Here is a 22,669-nt window from a genome sequence, read left to right as displayed (position 1 = left end):
TATTCTACGGACTCCTTCCCTGACGCTTTCGTCAGACACCCAGTTCATGAACAACCCCTAATTTATGAGAAAAATATATATCACGTTAGGTGATGAAAACCAACAAACACACACACATCAGGAATTGAAAACGATATAGTGTTTTGGATCAGACACTTGGTAATTAAGCTAATGTACTTAAAATACTAACATCATTAATATGATATCACTGCTGGGATCCATCATTTACAGCATTGCTAACACTTCAGTGACAGCACTTAGGTCTGATTATTATGGCTTAAGTCAAAGTATAAGCAACTTACTGTTGAAGCTGCTTCAGGCGTTGTCCCGAGAAATAGAAACTACTTATAAAGATTTGGACTTCAGTATTTCAATGCTTTCACTCTTAAAAAAGCCACAGCACCTTCGTCTAAAATACAACACACACTAAGTAAGAAAGTATGTTGAAAATTTTCTATTTTATGCTAATTGATGGGGAGTTAATGAATTTTTAGCATTTCTCTACTACTGGGGAATTTTTTACCTCTAACTAAAAGGAGGTAAATACTAACAGTAACATTCTTCTAATCAAGAAATGCCTGCACGTAATTTTCTGGTAACATTTTTTAGTCCACCAGCGAATTAGCAATAAATTTACGGAACATTTTATGTGTGTTATACTAGAAGTGTTATCAAGTTTTTTGTTTTTGTGACATACAATGTTTGCTACATTACCGCCGTTTTTATGTGTTGTACCCAAACAGTTGGAAATAATCCAGATTATTCGTTACAAGATGGTTCTTAGAAAATATTACTGGCTATAGAGTTGTTAACACAAAAAACCTGTCCCGTGATCATGTTAGATGTTCTTTTTGACTTGGGCTGTACTCTCAGTATCATCATTGGTCGTTAGGAAACGTTTACACCGGATAATTGAAGTATGTTCTTCCCGGGTAATGGAGCGGATAATAATTTCTACGGGACTTCACAACCTTACACAACTAAATAAGTAAGACATGAAAAATCGATTAGAAATAATCTTCAGATAGGGTATTCAGTTTACTGTGCTATAAAGTAACTAAACGCAGTCAAACTGAGTCTCGGTAACTAAACTGTTTTACTTGAAACTGTATCTTAGAAATATAGAGGACTCTGCTAAGCAATATAGCAAGTTGTGATTTGCTTGTTTCGAGTATTTAGTTCGTTAGAAGCAAGTTACTTTGTTTTTAGCAGAATGTTTAGTTAGCCTGAAAATAAGCTGGCTGTTTTACTTTATAACCACAACATGCCGATTAAGTTTTCCACTTAAATATGGAGCATTAAAACTTATAATTCCCTGTTCATTTGTACATTTTAACACAAATAATGTTCGAAATCATGTTCTTGTGCCACACGGTACATGCATTGTCTTGTACGGTGTATGAACTTTCACCTCTTTTACACGCGAGATGGACTTCTGTAACTAAGATGGATTTTGGTGTTCTTTTTCACGAACTTCATTGTACAGTGTCCAGGGGAGTGATTACTGTACAGGTCTGACCTTAAACTTTGTTAACAGTAAAGATGAATATCAAAATTGTGAAGTAATTTGTTATGACTAGACCTGATGTTAAACGGATGGTAACATGTAAACAGAGCTATCAGCATCATTAAGTAATTTGTTATGACTAGATCTGGTGTTAAACTGTTGGTAACATGTAAACAGAGCTATCAACATCATTAAGTAATTTGTTATGACTAGATCTGGTGTCAAACTGATGGTAACATGTAAACAGAGCTATCAACATCATTAAGTAATTTGTTATGACCAGATCTGGTGTTAAACTGATGGTAACATGTAAACAGAGCTATCAGCATCATTAAGTAATTTGTTATGACCAGATCTGGTGTTAAACTGTTGGTAACATGTAAACAGAGCTATCAGCATCATTAAGTAATTTGTCATGACCAGATCTGGTGTTAAACTGTTGGTAACATGTAAACAGAGCTATCAGCATCATTAAGTAATTTGTTATGACCAGATCTGGTGTTAAACTGTTGGTAACATGTAAACAGAGCTATCAGCATCATTAAGTAATTTGCTATGACCAGATCTGGTGTTAAACTGTTGGTAACATGTAAACAGAGCTATCAGCATCATCAAGTAATTTGTTATGACCAGATCTGGTGTTAAACTGTTGGTAACATGTAAACAGAGCTATCAGCATCATTAAGTAATTTGCTATGACCAGATCTGATGTTAACTAGACTGTCCTGATGTTATTGTTCACAGTGGTCTTTCACTGAACTGGAAGAGACGCTTGTTTTTATATCTTTTTACTTTATAAGCGAATCAACAAGTGCAAGTTGCAAATAATAGTTTTATAGCCTTGCACAGCTATGAAATAAGGCCTCGAAATAAAGACGGGTAAATTATCAATTCTACGACGAGGAAAGATGAAAATATTCCATGATTATCGATGTCTGAAGTTTGGATTAGGTAGGGTGCATGGTTTACGATTGTGTTAAATGTACCTAATGAAAAGAACTATAATCTTCACACAGTGCATCTTGTCTAAAGGGAGTTCCGTTGTATAGTAATACTTGTTGTTAACAATGGATTGAAGCTGTTAGGGAGTTCCGTTGAATAGTAATACTTGTTGTTAACAATGGATTGAAGCTGTTTTTTATGTATGTTTGTTTTCCTGGGTGTATACTTAATGACAGGAGTGCAGAACAACATGTCCGGTGAGATTAACCAATCAAAACCCGCATGAACATTAAACCGAGAATTCAGTTTATGACTCACGTTAACCCTGTTTATTTTGCGTGTAGAAAATTTTATCATGGAATTAACGAATGCTAAACATGGTAGTGTTGTGGAATTGTATAGTTTGTTTTTCGCGTGTTCTTCGGTTCAGTAAAAATAATTCTTCGAAGGAAAACGTTTACATACGCAAACAAACAAGTGATGCAGTTCGTAGATATTGTATACTTATAATATGTAGCCCGATTTGTGTCAGTTCTCTTCCAAGTCATCAAATGCTGAAGTGGTGCAGTTTTTGGATGTTGTCAGTTGTAGCCCACTCCATGTTACTTCTGCTACAAGTTACGTCCTTAAATTGTGCAGTGTGTGAATGTTGTATACTTGCAAGTAGTTGTAGCCCAGTCTGTGTCAGATGTTGCATACTGGCAAATTGTAACCCAGCCTGTTCAATATTTTAGTTAACCCGAACTTCCGGATTCCGCACGCACTAAAAGTTCTCAGGACGCATCATATTTGAACCCCCACGAAAAACGCCCCATGCGCAAGACAAGCACCAGTACTTTGCTTCTTTGTACCTTAGCAAACTAAACAGAACAGTTCGCACATAGCTGTTCACAATCAATTTATACCAGGTTTCATCAATGACAGTAAACTGCATAAAAGTAAAACCTCATGAAAGTACCATATGATTAACCACTTCTCTTCGATTAGGTCAAAATTCGCATCTTTCAACCTTTCACAAAGTTACATTCAAAAGTTAATTAAACTATTTTATAATCAGTGCTTATGAATAAAATTGGCATTATAACATAGATAATAAATCAAAATTTAGTATTATTTAAGTTCTTAATTTTCTATGGAAATATTTTTAAAATTCTCAATTTCCCTTAGTGTGAGAACTGTGACGTTTGTCACGTGTCTTCCTTCTTCTTTAATTTGTTTCTAACATCCCTCCCAGAAGTACAGAATCTAATGCAAATTACGTATTGTAATGCTTACATCGCTCAGGCAAAGCATAGTTCACATAGTCTTCAATATTATTTAGTTACAGAGCAATAAAACTGAAATTCAGACGCCTCTTTCCACGTTTTCCGGTCACATTCTCTCCTTGAGAACTTGTCAATAGTTTTCTGAAATTTAAAACTATATTATGCATAACGATCAGGAAGTCAGAGTTTTAGTCTGTAACATGACGTTGTTGTCTGCACAAACAGTTGCCTATTTTACTCCCAGTTCAAACTCCATTTTCACATGAAACACAACGAGTCTAACTGAATTTTTAACGGCTTTTGTTACACAGTTAGCCAAGAAAAATGCGATAGTTATAGATCGTTGTTTACTTCCTAAATATCATTGTTTTGTTCTTTAGTGCATTATTTAATGAAATAGAAATTATTTAACCCATAAGTACAATCAGTATTAAAAAGTAAGGTTAAGTTTTATTGACAGCTTCTTTTGTTCTCGAAAGACCCCAGGGAAGAACTACATTTCTTGTTTTCCGTATGTAATTATTATTATAAAAGTAACTAAAGTGTAAAAAGTAAACCTTTTAGGTTAGATAAAGCGAAATCGATGATGATACTTTTTGAGACACGCTCGCGAGTTATGTAATTTGATACTGTAATGTGACTTGCAATTTATCTGGTACGAATAGTGGTTCTAAACGGTTCAGAGTATAAATAGATGTATAGTGTTACAGGCTTACTTGGAATAAATAATTGTTTTTTATTACAATTTCCAGTCTCTCTAGAAAGAAGTAGGCGAGAATTATAATTATTTCCTGTTTTTATAGTGGTTACGAGGTCGGTCAAATCAACCACCTCATATATAGTTAATGTAAAGAAAATAACAAAATATAAAGTTTCTTTGAAAAAAGTATTTATTTAAAATGTTTCAGGGGTTCCACAAATTATATTTGAAAATGCTCATATGAGCAAAAGAAATGTTAATCTTATCATGAAAATTACTTCCCATTCATAAAGGGAAACAATATGCATTGTAAATTGTAAGTAAAGTTTCTTATTGAAAAGTAATATACTCTCTTCTACTTGTAGAAGGTAAACATATAGTGTAAATTGTAAATATAGATATTTTATAGACACTGAAAGTTCTTTTTTTCTCTTTTGAGTTAATTAAAATCTACTTGTGATATTCTTGAATTTCACTGGGACTTTTGAATAACAACTCTCGAGTCCGAGACCCAAGTGAGAACTCTGATGTTTCAGTTCTCTGACGAGTCACTCCTAAAATGGTGCAGTTTGTGAATGTTATATACTAGTTTGTGTCTTGAACGTTCTGGATCGAATAACAGATACAGTGAAGTTCTGAGTAGGAATGTCTAAATATTGCTACTGACTTGCATCTGCGTGCAGTTGTGTATTATTTAATAACATTAAATTATGATGAATTAAAGTCGTAGAAAGAGGCGGCATTCAATCGTAATGTTTACACTTCCTTATTCTGTAGTCGTGAAACGATGTTAGCGACAATTACTGATAAGTCGACATGTTATATAACGTTAAATAAATCACATTATATGCATGCTTCGGTTAATTACATAATAATTTCTAATATTGATACACAAGAGATTGGTTGGGTGGATAGTTAGCTGATACATATTTCGTAATTAAAAGTCAGGCATGTGTTTATTAGCATTCGTCAAAAATAAATCGCTTAATCTCTATATAACCAACCACTGATAAGATTAGTGATTTCCAGATTTCAGAATTACCCATTGATGTCATTGTGATACCATAATCGTATTTAATTTTTTGAGTTTCTTGGTTATGTAAAAGCGAAAGTAGCTAAGACTCATTACAAAAGTATTTAATTTAGCACTTGTTGATTGTTGTTACATTGATAAAGCTGTGCGACGTGTAGAATAAAATATCTCAAAAATTACACAATATCATATGAAGGTGACTGTAGTTGAGTGAATAAGTATGTATTTACTATTAAAGTGATTGAATTTAATGTTCCTCCACAAAGTATGTTAAGGCTCGGCATGGCCAGGTGGTTAAGGCACTCGACTCGTAATCCGAGGGTCCCGGGTTGGAATCCCCGTCACAACAACCATGCTCGCCCTTTCAGCCATGAAGACGTTATAATGTTAGGATTAATCCCACTATTCGTTGGTAAAAATAGTAGCCCAAGAGTTGGCGGTGAGTGGTTATGACTAGCTACCTTCCCTCTAGTCTTACACTGCTAAATTAGGGACGGCTATCACAGATAGCCCTCGTGTAGCTTTGCGCGAAATTCAAAAGAAAGAAACAAGCCACGTGATTTACAAGAAAATATGGTGTGAAAGTTTAAGATATTGGTAATACTTATAGCAGTTCAGATGTGTGATTATGAAAAGTACTCTATAGGTGTAGATGCGGTGATAACTGATGAAAGGAAGTGCCACCAGTATTGATTGCATAGTGATGTTCACTGATGTAAAGAAGCACGCCTATGTATTTAGTGATATCCCGTATGATTTGATGTTGAATAATTTAAGTTTTATCCTATGACTACAAGAAGTGACGTCAAGTGCACTGACATGATATTAGTAAAGATAAGAAACTATGACTGTGATGAAGAAAGGCCCACCCTTCAAAAGCGCTCGTGTATATATGTTTGTTTTGTTTTTTGTCTTTATTTTCGTCAACTTACGTGATTTCCTAACATAATGAATTAATAATGCATTTTTCGTTCTGTTCGTAATTGAAAATTTAAAAAAGTGGAGATACTAATATTTAAATAAAATAGAATGTTGCTATACGTAATGTTACGTAATTTATATGAATTATTTGTAGGATGTTTGTTTGGTAATGCAGAACGCAAATGGACTTTACTGAGCTTAGCTATAAGGCGTGTGTTTTGAACGAGGTTACCTACGTCACAGATTCTCAGTTATATTCGAATATGATGATATTTTGGAGATAACAGATTTTGAATTATGCAGCCTTGTACACTGAATGAATAATCTCGAACTGTCCTTATTAATTTAGGCGCATGGACTGATTTATCCATTTATCAGAATTCTCTGTTTAAAAATACATAAAAGTACTTTTGTATGTAATATAGGTACAGTCTTGTTCATAAACTTAGGAACACGAGCATTACTGAGTCAATAACAGGAAAGTGACATTTCAGTGTATGTTGAACAAGGACAGACTTCTGCCCCTAGAAAGGGGAAAAAAAAAGGTTTTGTTTGACTTCTTTATGCAATATATTTTCAACAATAAATTCTGTACAATTATTCTGCATTGTTCATGAGATCTTACGTCATTTCCAGGCAGCTCGAACAGAGACTACGTCAGGTTTTTAAAGCGTAAGTATTGCTGGCCGCTGCTTTGGAAGATTTTTGATTTATTTGAAAACCCTTTTTGAAAGGCGTTACGCACTGCTGGTAGAAATACGAACAATAAACGTTTATTGTAATTGTGAACTAATTTAGTGAACTATGTCACTAAAACTGGCATAAACTTGTGTTTTGGTATTTCTATAATTGTAGACAGTAATAGTGTTTGTATAATAATTAAACGTAGTTGTAGTGTTAGCTTTAGCAAAGAATGAGGGCAAATACTTTGTTCAATAGTTTTTGAAGGATAAAATACAAGATTCAAAAAGTTATATACGTTGGAGCTACGTTATAATACTTTATCTTTGGATTCGTATATTATTGTAATGTTGTTAATGTTTGAAACTTGACACTAATATGAGTGTGTACTGCTTAGCATGTAATATATATTACAGTATCTTAGTTAAAGTATTTTTACCTAGGTGACACAAAAGTCGCGATACTCCATGTTTTGTGTAAGTTCTTCCTGTTTAGCTCTGAAACGTGACGTCACAATAAGATCACCGGCGAAAGGTAATGACAACCCAATCGTGAGTTATTGGTTATCGTCAAAAGGAAAAGAAAGTGGGTGGGTGTTATGTAATGGCGCGCGACATTACGTCACCAAGTTTGTCTAAACGAATTTAACTAAAATGTGTCAGTGACTGTATCACTTAGTATTATAATAGTTATATTTAATTATTTTAGAGTGAATGTAAGTCTGTGGCCTACGAAAGTTAGTTTCACATCAAAAGGTATTAGTCGATTACGCTATTATGAGAAACAGTAGGGTTCATTGTTAAATAAATAAAACTTAGTCGCTGCAAGATCACGTCTTCTTCCAATCCTCTAGTACAAATATACATCTGATTAGTCATGTAAGCTAAACCTAACATAGTTGAGATCCAAGTTTCTCTTAATAGCTACAAAGTAGCATACCGTGTGTAATTTCAGATCGTCCTTGTGCTTACCCAAGTTGAGATCTACGAAAAGTTTAACAGTTTTAGCATGTAATATTGTACTAATACTATAACCGACTAGTCCGTCCAGCTGAAGGAGGTACATATTATTTACTGTACTGTATAACATTCAGTAAATCTGGTGACATGCGCTCGGTGTGGCCAGTTGGTGAGGGCGCTGGATTCGCAATCTAGAGGACCTCGGTTCAAACCCCCGTCCAACCAAACATGTGCGCCCTATCAGCTATGAGGGCGTTATTATGTTACTGTCAATCTACTGTTAGTTGGTGTAAGAGTTGACGATAAAGGGTGATGCCTAGCTGGCTTCCCTCTTGTCTTTCACAACTAAATTAGGGACAGTTAGCGCTGATAGCTCTTGTGTAGCTTTGCGCAGAATTCAAACGAAACCAAACTGATAACTTGTACAGTACTGCTTGTTAGGCGTTTATTTGTACACAAACAACGTTAAGATAAATCCTTTCTTTCCGGAAATCAACCTTAAAGCTGCAGACCAAATCTTCAACCCACACGGCCTATTGACTTCGTTGCTGAGTCTTCGTTTTATATACCAAACCCAGCTCAGCTCGATAAGAAACTGGACCCAGTAAATAAGTAAAACATTCAACGATATCCTAAAATAACTTGGATATCATAACGACACTTTTGAGTCTAATGAAACACTTGTGGTTGGCAACTTAGTCCTGTAGAACTGTTCACTAGGGGTCTCCGTTTTTCAACTTTCGTTTAATTCTCACATCTACAACAACCATTGATTTTTTAACGGTGTTAACAGTGACTGAGTTCCGTTTTAAATGCATTGTTTGTACATTTTCAGCACTAGGATGTGACGACCACTTATTCTATACACATAATAACTTCGTTACTACTTGCTGAAATATATCTTAAAACACGAACTTGATGGACCACATCAAAAGGGGCACAAGAACATGTTAGAACTTTTTATTATTTTTTATATGGTTATTCGATTGAATGTTATGATAGTTTGAGTTTGGAACATCGAGATGTTTGTATGTATTTTATAGTGATGTTGTGTGTATCATGTAGTATTCTACGTAACACTTTAAGAATCGAATGTCTTGTCATTCATTAGGTGAAACATGGATTTTTTTACGTAACCATTACTTTTTGTTTTCTTAATTTGGTTTAAAATAATCTTTAAGGAACAAAAATTAAAGGTTTGTGTATCACCAGCTATAAAAGGTTTATTTCCTCTGTGTAGAACGCTTTCATACTAATTTCTTGGTAACATTCAACAATATACATCATCGCTTAGGAACAAAACTATCACATGATTGTTGTCACGGCAACTGTTGTGTTAGTGATAAATGCTCAGTATTGAAAATATTTGTTTATATTCATTGTTTGATAACTTCAGTAATATAACAGTAACGTAGTTCAATTCAGAAGTTTTATGTAACTACTGAACACAACAGCACGGATGTGTATCATGTATGTAACCACTGAACACAACAGCACGGATGTGTATCATGTATGTGACTACTGAATACAACAAGTTGTTTAATGTTTAAAACTGAATCAAACAACAGGTTTAGGAAAACGTCCAGGACACTTTAAAAGAGTAAACTTTTCAGTGTCTTTATATTAGGAATAGACAGGTTAATCAAGTATCATCCACACTGCAATATTGTAGTAATACATAAATTAACCTTTGTGTGACTCCCTGGGTGGACTCGGTAGATAGGCCGATGAGGCTTAGCTTTTAGAAAACGCACACACACACCTCAGATAACTATTGAATCAACAAGTGAAAGTATTGTAACAGCTATCCAACTATTATTGAATCAACAAGTGAAAGTATTGTAACAGCTATCCAACTATTAACAAATAATTGTATTACAACAGCAGGAATATACTGTTCTCCATCTAAATTAGTAGTTACAAATTTATTAATAATTTAAGACATTGTAATAATAATACATCTTAATAATAGCCATAAAGATGTTGAATGTAACGAAACTACACAGAACAGGAGAGAGTTACTGAAACTTGAAATATCGTCTGTGTGTTGTTGAATGATGACATCTGTGTTGTTGTGTTCAGTAGTTACATGATACACACCTATGTGTTGTTGAATGATGACATCTGTGTTGTTGTGTTCAGTAGTTACATACATGATACACACCTATGTGTTGTTGAATGATGACATCTGTGTTGTTGTGTTCAGTAGTTACATACATGATACACACCTATGTGTTGTTGAATGATGACATCTGTATTGTTGCGTTCAGTAGTTACATACATGATACACACCTATGTGTTGTTGAATGATGACATCTGTGTTGTTGTGTTCAGTAGTTACATACATGATGCTCACCTATGTGTTGTTGAATGATGACATCTGTGTTGTTGTGTTCAGTAGTTACATAGATGATACACACCTATGTGTTGTTGAATGATAACATTGTGTTTTTGTGTTCAGTAGTTACATGATGCTCACCTGTGTTGTTGAATGATGACATTGTGTTTTTGTGTTCAGTAGTTACATGATACACACCTATGTGTTGTTGAATGATGACATCTGTGTTGTTGTGTTCAGTAGTTACATGATACACACCTATGTGTTGTTGAATAATGACATTGTGTTTTTGTGTTCAGTAGTTACATGATGCTCACCTGTGTTGTTGAATGATGACATTGTGTTTTTGTGTTCAGTAGTTACATGATACACACCTATGTGTTGTTGAATGATGACATCTGTGTTGTTGTGTTCAGTAGTTACATGATACACACCTATGTGTTGTTGAATGATGACATCTGTGTTGTTGTGTTCAGTAGTTACATACATGATACACACCTATGTGTTGTTGAATGATGACATCTGTGTTGTTGTGTTCAGTAGTTACATACATGATACACACCTATGTGTTGTTGAATGATGACATCTGTATTGTTGCGTTCAGTAGTTACATACATGATACACACCTCTGTGTTGTTGAATGATGACATCTGTGTTGTTGTGTTCAGTAGTTACATACATGATACACACCTATGTGTTGTTGAATGATGACATCTGTGTTGTTGTGTTCAGTAGTTACATACATGATACACACCTATGTGTTGTTGAATGATGACATCTGTGTTGTTGTGTTCAGTAGTTACATACATGATACACACCTATGTTGTTGAATGATGACATTCCTATATCACAATTTTGGTGATATCTTGAATTTTGTGTAATCTCAAACCAGTAAGTAACAAGTGTCAACTTCAGTGTTGGATTTGACTTAGACAGTGGTCATTAACCAATAACGAGCGTCTTCGATTCGAACCCTATCATAACCAACCTTTAATAAAGCCAAAAATATAAAAAAGCAAATTACGCAGAATATGGAAAATTCTTAAATCAGTTATTACCAGAATCAACAATAAATCTGGCCGATAAATCATCAGATATTGATGACTGCTGTCAAACAGTTACCGAGTGCCTTACCAAAACTGCAGAACAGGCCCATACCTAAACAAAAACAATACAACAGCTCATTATGAATGGCAGCGCACAGATAATGCACATAAAAGAAGATAAGATAATATATGAATGCAAGAAATTTGAACGTTAAAACTCAGATTAATACAATAAGGAACGAAATTCGAAATGAAATAAAAGAAGTGGGACTTTTTTTTTGCTCGTAATTGAACGAATACACGGACTCGCACAAGTTTTGGACACATCTGAAATGATTCTCTGAGAATCGAAACACGTACAAAATGTATTCGACCTTAAATAGTGAAAATAAAATGGCATATGAAAACACATGGAAAGCAGGAGAATGTTCCAGAATCATTGGTAAGTAATTCAAGTGAAAGAAAAGAATGTGTTATTTGACTATGTAACTGTTTGTCACTGTAAATGACCATAAGTAGTGAAATAGCACTAAATACTGTAAGTATTCTATTCATGGATATGGTCTTGAAGAGGGAAGAAGGGTTAGTTTTATCCCAGTATTTTACATAGTGTTCAAGCCTGTATTTAGTGAATATGTTGCAGTATCTGACAGTTTAATATATGATATCAGGTAACCCTAATGTCCGAAAATTTAATGTATCATTTGTATCTTTGTAGAAGGCTTTAATGACTAAAATACGAAATAGGACATGTATAAAAATGTTCAGACAAATTAAAGAAACTAACCCAACTCCACTTTCTCAGATCATTAATCAAATAAACCCTTATGAAGATGGATGTGTCTGAGTTTTAAAAAGGCAATAGTGCAGCACAAACTGCACGAAACATTCAAGGTGTTTATGGTGCGGAGTCTTTCAATGAAAGAAAATGTCGAAGGTGGTTTCAAAAGCTCAGATAAGGTGACTACAGCTTAAGTGACGCGCCATGATCAGGTCGTCTTGTTGCTGGCTGCACTTGATGAAGATTGGGCTGTAACAGTTGATAAACTAGCACAGAAGCTTAATTCAACCCATTCAACAGTTCACCGTCATCTACAAAAGCTTGGAAAGGTGTCAAAACTTGGGAAATGGATCCACCATGATTTGACAGAAGCCAACCTCAGAGAAAGAATGGACATTTGCACTTCTCTGCACTCTCGTGAACGTAACTCATCCATATTTTTATCTCCATTGACAAATCTGTCCAAAACAGGTATATTATAAAAATGTAAAGCGCCGTAGACAATGACTCAGTGCAGGTAAACTTTCTAAAGCACAGCCCAAAATGGACCTCCACCCGAGAAAAGTCTTGTTAAGCGTTTGTTTGGATATTGTTTCTGTGATCCACTTTGAGTTGCTGCCACACAATGTAACGATTGTATCAGACTTCCATTGTCAACAGTTAGAGCGCTTGAGTGTTGCACTGAAAGGAAAAGGCCTGCTTTGATCAATTGTAAAGATGTTTTGTTACACCAGGATAATACATGGCCCCATACAGCTAGGATCACATCTGCAAAGATTGAAGAGCTAGACTTGGAAAAACTTCCACATCCTCCTTGTTTTCCAGACCATGCCCCATCTGATTATCATCTGTTCCGAAGTTTGCAGAACTATCTTGATGGAAAAGAGCTTGGAACACATGAAGATGTCAAAACTACCCTCTCTACATTCTTTTCCTCCAAACCTCAATACTTTTATAGAAGTGGCATTCAGAAGCTTGTGAATCATTGGCAGGAAGTACTTAATAATAATATATTACTGATTAAATAACATTAAAAGCGTTTGAAATCCTTTCTCTTTTTCTGAACCTAAAATCGGACATTACTTAAGAGATGACCTGATAGTAAAGGAAGAAACCTGACCTTCGCAACGACCAAATACTGATCCAGACAGACAACTTGAACAGATTTGGTTTCTGCGCACAAACTTTATCAACTTGTTTCTATAAAGTGAATCTTCTTACTAGTTATAATTCTTTGATCCTGATAAACGCTACTGGGCCCAGCATGACCAGGTGGGTTAAGGCGTTCGACTCGTAATCTCAGGGTCGCGGGTTCGAATTCCCGTCGCACCAAGCATCTTCCTCTTTCAGCCGTCGGGACGTTATAATGTAATGGTTAATCCCTCTATTCGTTAATAAAAGAGTAACCCAAGAGATGGCGGTGGGTGGCGATGACTAGCTGCCTTCCCTCTAGTCTTACACTGCTAAATTAGGGATGGCTAGCGCAGATAGCCCTTGTGTAGCTTTGTGCGAAATCGAAAAACAAACAAACAAACACTACTGAATATTGTAATTTATGTTACACTACACGTTTTATTTCTTGCAGGTTTGATTCTACCGGCGTGTTTCTTGTGTGTGTTTTTTTTTATCTAAAGAAACGACCCGTGTGGGTTTAATATTTTAAGATTCAACAGTGGAGTCGGATATAATCCGACTAACAGACTGGTTTTATTGGTCACTTTTCGTTACTGTCAACTGAAATAACTGTCAATTCTACTCTTCCGTAAATAGCTTAGATTATATTCGGGTAAACTTTTGCAGATGTTCAGTATGTAGGATTACATTATTATTAAAAGAATGTAGAGAGGCCCTAGACATGCACTAATTTTTACACGTGCAAGCAAGGGGTGGAACAGACGCTTGTACAAAGTGGTGGCAGTTAGAAGTAATATTATTTTTGTGTGTTTGTGTTTGTGGAAATTTCTGCAGTGAATCAAAATTTATCTTTGATGTTATCCGACACGAACTCAGTCTAGAATGTTTTTTAATTCCTGTTTTCTTCGTTCTATATAGACGTGTACAGAACTTCCCTTGTCCTTATTCTGTGTCAACGTGTGTAAATCCTCTTGCCCTTTGTTTTGTGTGGACTTGTGTAAAGCCTCTTTCCCCACATCCATCAAAAGTCAGGCAAACTGTAAACTGGCCAGTAAGTGAAATCTTACACAAGTACAATTACGGTAAATAAGGTTTTATTTGTTTCTTCATTTGTGTTTCTTTGTTTCGTTTACAACCCGAGTTCACCTTATTCTGTACATAACATTTACAGAATATGGACATTTGCAAATAATTTTTAAGTTATACACTAGTTACTAGTGGACTTCAATATCACATTACAGCTTGGAGTTTCATGCGAGCTTTGCTTTATCAGTCAGTAATTTCATTTATACTGTATAGAGGCAATAACAGGGGTACCTGGAAGTGATGGCAAAATTGGCTAAAGCCCTGGCGATCCTGGTCAACAAAGAAAATGTAAAGACGATTACAAAGGTCTGTTGTGGTTAGTGGTACCTGACCTACAAATATTAACATATATTATTTCGCAGTTTTCTTCCAAAACAATAGATTAGTAATCTACGTGATAAAACGCTTTAAAACGGTGTATGATCGTAAAATATAGATGTCCGAATCAGTTGTGGCTAAACTACTTGATTCCGTCCGTCGTCCACATGACTGTAACTCGACCATCAACTGATCAAAATGTCTGCCGGTTACAACGCTTTTCACTCCTTTTATGATGAGTATTTTTAAATCGTAAATCTGGCACCATTTATATCTTAAGTCATACGTATGTGGTACCGTGTGTATCTGCTTACTATTCATTTATTTTGGAGGGAGGGGACACGCACATTTTCCATCTGATCCGATAGCTGTGAATAAAATCATAAATGTAGATGATGTTTTAAAATATCTAGGTAAAAAGGAGCGCCTTTGATTTTAGGAAAACAGAATAAGCTTGTATAGTCTGTTTCGCTCAGGTAGAACGCGTTATTTGTAGAATTGGATTTTTTCTTTCTGTGTAACAGAATTTTATTTAATATCACTTTTTGTCTTGTTAACGTAGTTCATTTCCAAACTGTATAAAATATTGACGTGTAAAAATAAATAAAATGTATATATATCGAATGAGTAGAAATACCGTTTCATTCCATAGATTAGTTACACCAATGCCGTTTCGTATTTCTACCCGCGGTGTGCTGTCTTTCAAGCTGTTTTATCACGTTCATGTTAAATATTCACATTCGTAAGAAATTCATAATGCCCCCTTCTTTTCGAATTCAGTTAACGTGGTTTACTAGGCTTGTGTGGGTGAACGGTATGTTCATAGACACAAAGACCTTTTACTGTTAGGCCCGGCATGACCAGGTGGTTAAGGCACCGGACTCGTAATCTGAGGGTCTTGGGTTCGAATCCCCGTCACACTAAACATGCTCACCCTTTCACCCGTGGGGCGTTATAATTCGACGGTCAATCCCACTGTTCGTTGATAAAAGAGTAGTCCAAGAGATGGCAGTGGGTGGTGATGACTAGCTGCCTTCCCTCTAGTCTTACACTGCTAAATTAGGGACGGCTGGCGCAGATAGCCCTCGAGTAGCTTTGTGCGTAATTCAAAGCAAAACTTTTCCTGCCACGTAACGGATAGAGCAAGTGTTCACACAAAAGGACAGACATATTTTCACGCGATAAGATGAAACACGTGGCTTGATAATATAGGATAATATTTTTTTTGCTTAGATAAATGTTTTCAGACGGCAGGATAAGACATGGATTCATTATACAACTAGAATCCAACCCTGAAGTCTAAACCAGCATGTTATGTAGCGTCAGATGTGAAAATGTGAATTTCCGTCGAATGTGAACATTTAGCTTATTATGAAGATTATATTTCCACTAATTGTGTAAAACTATATAATGGAGGAAAAGTTTATTTTAAACCTTCATATTTTCGGATACTGGTCACTATAATTTTTCTAACTTTCAGTAAACAAGTGGTAATGATATGGTGGTTCATTAAGGGTAGAAACAGTTCATAGTTTTGTTCTTGGAGGTTTTAAACGTTATAAATACAGGTAACATATTATATATCAAAACGTTATCGTTGTACCAAGCTTTAAGACTCTCTTGAGATAACTGTAATATAAACGTGTCAATCATATGGTATCTTTGGCTCACTTAAAAACCGCTCTGTGGGACGTGATTCGTTAACATAAGACTGAACGGTCTCTGTACAACATTCATCACCATCTTATTCGTGTCATTACTCTGAGTGAGGCTCTGAATAGCAAACGAACAGCTTTAAAATCCCTGGTAAGGTACTCGAAACCAAAGGAGCTACTTTAGAAAATACTGGTAATCAAGAGAGGTGTTTAGAAATGTGTGGTAAGGTACTCGAAACCAAGGGAACTGGTTTACGATTTTCTGGTAAGGTATTAGGAACCAGAGAATCTGGTTTGGAAATATTTAGTAAGGTACTGATAATCAAGGGAGCGGGTGTAAAAATACGGTCCTAATGGGTTAAAACTGGACACGAATGGCCAGTAGTATTATAGTTAGTTGTACAAATATCCCTAGAACAACAAACACAGTAAATGCTTAACGGTATATCAAAAATAATTTAAGAATCATTTGTTCTGAAACCGGTTTTAAGGTTTCGCTTGAGACACCCTAGTTTTTTACATGAGACCGCGCTTAATAATTCGAATGCGGTTTCAAATACGTAAGTTTTATCCCGGTAGAGGATGTCTAATTTAAATCATTTAGTACTCGATTTCAGTATACGTATTTTCGACACTTCATAAGTGCTCAATTTGAATTCACGTGCCTGGACAGTTCTGGAACACACACGTGTGTTATCATTCTTATCAAGAGTTTTTACTCACAGGGCAATTTTCATCATTAAATCGTCGTCGGCAAATGTCTTTTAGGTATATGTCTGTACAGGATATCGGGTTTTCATTGCCGTGTAACTCGCTACTAATCACGTTAATATAAAAGGGCACACCGACAAAACCGAGTCTAGACATCGATGTTATCAAAGAAAGTAGTAATCAAGAGAGTGTTTACCCTTGGATTCACCTGTAGAAGCGTTTTGTATAATTACTACAATAGATGTTCAAGTTAGCCATCAAGAAAGTTCATCAGTACAGGAACTCCGCATTCTGGAATACTTGGAGTTTAATAGCTTGAAAAGTATTATTTAGCTCACTAACTTTTCTCATTTCTGATGCAAGTTTGTACGTTTTACTTAATTCACGTATAAAATAATGTTACAGAACTAATATATCAAACACATATCATCTCTAAGGCTTTGAAATGGACATGTTTCCAGAAGAGAAACTACAGCTAATATGGCTGTACAAAATATTAACAGAAGACGGACCATGGCTGTACGAAAGTAAACACATTTACTGAAGACGGGCCATGGTTGTATGAAAGTAAACAGACACATTTACTGAAGACGGGTTACAGCTGGATGAAAGTAAACACATTTATAGAAACGGGCCACGGCTGTATGAAAGTAAACACAATTATAGAAACGGGCCACGGCTGTATGAAAGTAAACACATTTACTGAAGACGGGCCATGGTTGTATGAAAGTAAACACATTTATAGAAAACGGGCCATGGTTGTATGAAAGTAAACACATTTATAGAAAACGGGCCACGGCTGTATGAAAGTAAACACATTTATAGAATATCGGGCCACGGCTGTATGAAAGTAAACACATTTATAGAATATGGGCCACGGCTGTATGAAAGTGAACACATTTATAGAATATGGGCCACGGCTGTATGAAAGTAAACACATTTATAGAATATGGGCCACGGCTGTACGAAAGTGAACACATTTATAGAATATGGGCTGGGCCACGGCTGTACGAAAGTAAACACATTTACAAGCCACGTATGTGTGGAATGAAGCATCTTTTCATCTGTGTATCTGTGGTTCACACAAGAAATCTTTTAGTTGAAATTTCGTGACAGGTTTCCCCTCTTCCAGTATTGAGGTTTACACAACACTGGAATGGAAAATTCCCAGCACGTGACACCGGAGGTTCCCTAAATATAACATCGAGCTGTTTTCATTTCCGAAACGTAAATCCACAGTGAGAATATGAGTTAATTGTGCGTGATTAGCATAAGCTTCGGTGAATAAAGTCATTTATTTCATTCACATGATAAACCTACGTGAAATTAACAATAGCGTGTTTCCAAGTCATGTGATTCCTAAAGCTGACGTCATATTAGGCTTATTATTGTTCTCTGAGGATTGTTCTAAGTTATAGTTAAAACAACTTCAGTGTTAAGTAGTAGTTACAAGAGGTGGAGAAAATACGACTTATTCTAAAGAACACGCGTCATAAGAGATTCCTATAAGAGTAGCGTTACCCAGATAACGTAATCCTTACATCTCACTCAAGGTAGGTCACACAATTCCTACACCTTGATGACGAGAAACCCACTTGAAATAAAAATGTATCTCAGAACGGATGGTATGTGTGTTAACACTTTTACTGGTAAGTTCTTCTCTCCATATCAGTAAAAGTGTTAATACCCATACTAGCCGTTCTCAGATACAATCCCTACACCTTTTTTGGAAGCCGTACTGGGGGTTCCGGATAACTTTCTATGTGTTATTCGGAAGTCGCAAGATTGTGGGTGTTAATTATTATCTTCGTTCCATATTCCTAGCAGATTACGAAGCGACATCTTTCAGTCGGGTGTTTAACATACCATTTGTTCCCCTAGCGGTGTAGTTGAGAACGATGGTGTGTGCATGTTGTACTGAAGGCTAAATTATTCTTATATATTTTGTGACATCGAAGAAATAAAGGGGTGCTACATCTATTAATACACGTTGATTAGAATGTTAAGAACAATTATCGTATTATTTATTCTACCACCAGAAAGGAGGATATTATGAAATGTTATCTTCTTCGTATTTATGTATGCAACATTCAGAGATTTTCGTGCATTTAATCTCAGCTAATCCCTCTGCTTTGTTTTGTTTCACAGATCCACCGAAAATCGAAAGGGCGCCTCATAACCAGACGGTGATTAGTGGCGGCGTTGCAAGCTTCACCTGCACCGTCTTGGGTAACCCTAAACCCGTGATAGAATGGCGGAAGAATGGCCGGAGACTGGTCACTGCCAGATATGCTGTCCAGGACATGCCGAATGGCTCGGTGCTCCGCATTGAACCTGTCCGGAAAGACCTCGATGTTGCTACGTACGAATGTGTGGCAGAGAATGGAGTTGGGCTGCCAGTGTTTGCTAAAGCCAAGCTCAATGTCTTGTCAAGTAAGCTCCGCTGTTTATAACTGAAGACGGAAGAAATCGGATAGAGTTGATTGTTAAAGCAAGTAGTGAGAATAATACGAAACTTCCAAGTAACGTTAGTCCTACAAGTAATCCACTAACATTTTTAGGGTTAAAACCTCAGTCGTTTTACAACAGAAATTTCAGAAAACGAAGTTAAGTGAAAAAATGGTTAACGAAATATAAAATAATGAGTCAGAGAAAGGCTTTTGTTTATATTGAAGCAGAAAGGGTTATCTGGGCTCTGCCCAACACGGATATCAAAACCTGATTACTAGCAGCATAAGCCCTCAGAATTGCTGCTAATCCCATCAGTGAGAGACTCCTGAAGAAACATTATAGGGATCTGATTATGGTAGATAAGCCTGATTATTAAATAGTCTTCCATCCTTAAACTATCCTGATCTATGCCTAAAGTTCCCATGTCTCTGAGGGCTCAGCAGTAAGCCAGACGGCTTATCAAGCTAAATATCGAGTTTCGATAACTGTAGTGCAACCAACCAATTTCTTTATGGCTCAGATAATTTTCTTTCTACTTTCAGAATTTTTATTTTTGTTTTAATCAGTGCCTTAATTTTAATCATTGTGTTTTGTTGTTGTTGTTGTTGTTTTAAGAATTAGGCATATGTAAAAGATTTTGTGGCTGATCTCATAAGTCTCTGTAGTAATAACAGGTCCTCTATCGGTGAATAAAGATACCATTTACCTAGTAAGGATAAATAACTATACGTGAATAACTGTTGATGAGAGAGTTACACTTAGAAGTTAACGCAAGCGTACCCACTCTCACTCTATCTTTCTCTCTTTCCAGGTTTCTAAATAATGTATGTATGTGTGCGCGTGTGCATGCGTATTGGTGCACCAAGCACTCTTGTGTGCTATACATCTTAATTAGGTTCGGGATCAGTGCGCCTGAGTCTTCCAAAGCAGTAACATGCCTGAAATAAAGTATTAACGTGTCTCTGCGTCATGATGTGGTAAACTTTATTACCAGCTGTAGAAATTAAACCCAGTCTTGGAAATATAAATCATTTTGAGATGAATGTTAAAACTGTTGTGATTAAGTCGTCAGGTATACCTGTGGGATAGGAGGAATAACGAGGCTCCGTTGCCATGGCAACAACAGGTCGATCTAAGCAGTGCACTTATGAGTGTTAGGCTTCACACTGAATCGCTTTTAATACGGTCTCGACTTAAATATTCACATACTAATTTAAAACCCCAGCTCTCTATACCTTATCCAGTAAACAACCATCTTAATACTATATCCATGATATTGTAATTAAAGCATCCAACTTAATACCGTATCCATGGCACTGTAATTAAAGCAACCAATTTAATACCGTATCTATGGTACTGCAGTTAAAGCTACCAGCTTCATATCGTATCCATGATACTGTAATTAAAGCATCCAAATTAATACCGTATCCATGATACTTTAACTAAAGCAATCAACTTAATACCGTATCAGTGATACTTTAACTAAAGCAACCAGCTTCATATCGAATTCATAATACTTTAACTAAAGCAATCAACTTAATAACGTATTCTAATACCAAAGCATCCAAATTAATACCGTATCCATGATGCTTTAACTAAAGTAACTTAATAACGTATCCGTGATACTGTAATTAAAGCATCAAATTTAATACCGTATCCGTGATACTGTAATTAAAGCATTCAACTTAATACCGTATCAGTGATACTTTAACTAAAGCAATCAACATAATACCGTAACAGTGATACTTTAACTAAAGCAACCAACTTAATACCGTATCCATGATAATTTAACGAAAGCAACCAGCTTCATATCGAATTCATAATACTTTAACTAAAGCAATCAACTTAATACCGTATTCCATGATACCTTAACAAAAGAATCCAACTTAATACCGTATCCGTGATACTGTAATTAAAGCATTCAACTTAATACCGTATCAGTGATACTTTAACTAAAGCATCCAACTTAATACCGTATCCGTGATACTGTAATTAAAGCATTCAACTTAATACCGTATAAGTGATACTTTAACTAAAGGAATCAACTTAATACCGTATCAGTGATACTTTAACTTAAGCAACCAGCTTCATATCGAATTCATGATACTTTAACTAAAGCATCCAATTTAATACCGTATCCATGGTACTGTAATTAAAGCATCCAATTTAAAACCGTATCCGTGATACTTTAACTAAAGCATTCAACTTAATACCGTATCAGTGATACTTTAACTAAAGCATCCAACTTAATACCGTATCAGTGATACTTTAACTAAAACAACCAACTTAATACCGTAACCATGATAATTTAACTAAAGCATCCAACATAATACCATATCGATGATACTTTAACTAAAGCAATCAACTTTATACCGTATCAGTGATACTTTAACTTAAGCAACCAGCTTCATATCGAATTCATGATACTTTAACTAAAGCATCCAACTTAATACCGTATCCATGGTACTGTAATTAAAGCATCCAATTTAATACCGTATCCATGATACTTTAACTAAATCAATCAACTTAATACCGTATCATACTTTAACTAAAGCAACCAACTTAATACCGTATCCATGATAATTTAACAAAGCAACAACTTAATATACTTTAACTAAAGCAATCAACTTAATCTATTCATGATAATTTAACTAAAGCATCCAACTTAATACCGTATCCATGGTACTGTAATTAAAGCATCCAATTTAATACCGTATTCATGATAATTTAATTAAAGCATCCAATTTAATACCGTATCCATGATAATTTAATTAAAGCATCCAATTTAATACCGTATCCATGATAATTTAACTAAAGCAACCAGCTTCATATCGAATTCATAATACTTTAACTAAAGCATCCAACATAATACCATATCGATGATACTTTAACTAAAGCAATCAACTTAATACCGTATCAGTGATACTTTAACTAAAGCATTCAACTTAATACCGTATCAGTGATACTTTAACTAAAGCAATCAACATAATACCGTATCAGTGATACTTTAACTAAAGCAAGCAGCTTCATATCGAATTCATGATACTTTAACTAAAGCATCCAACTTAATACCGTATCCATGGTACTGTAATTAAAGCATCCAATTTAATACCGTATCCATTATATTTTAACTAAATCAAT

At 35.4% G+C, this 22,669-nt stretch overlaps 1 protein-coding gene across 8 annotated transcripts in view; it reads left to right on the top strand.

Annotated features, from left to right (window-relative positions):
- The window catches only part of LOC143248730 (tyrosine-protein phosphatase Lar-like), a 242,986-nt gene that overhangs the window by 131,803 nt on the left and 88,514 nt on the right, over nt 1–22,669 (top strand). For 6 of the 8 annotated variants that reach the window (XM_076497397.1, XM_076497396.1, XM_076497399.1 and 3 more), the window contains exons 4-5: nt 7,005–7,040; nt 19,226–19,510. In XM_076497397.1, the coding sequence (XP_076353512.1) occupies nt 7,005–7,040; nt 19,226–19,510 (321 nt within the window). Of the gene's footprint in view, nt 1–7,004; nt 7,041–14,225; nt 14,359–19,225; nt 19,511–22,669 lie in introns of all 8 variants that reach the window. The other 2 variants (XM_076497402.1, XM_076497401.1) reach the window with 2 other exon arrangements.

The sequence above is a fragment of the Tachypleus tridentatus genome, chromosome 4 (assembly GCF_004210375.1).
Source record: "Tachypleus tridentatus isolate NWPU-2018 chromosome 4, ASM421037v1, whole genome shotgun sequence".
NCBI classification, from domain to species: domain Eukaryota; kingdom Metazoa; phylum Arthropoda; class Merostomata; order Xiphosura; family Limulidae; genus Tachypleus; species Tachypleus tridentatus.
This window is presented reverse-complemented; position numbering and strand designations above follow the sequence as displayed.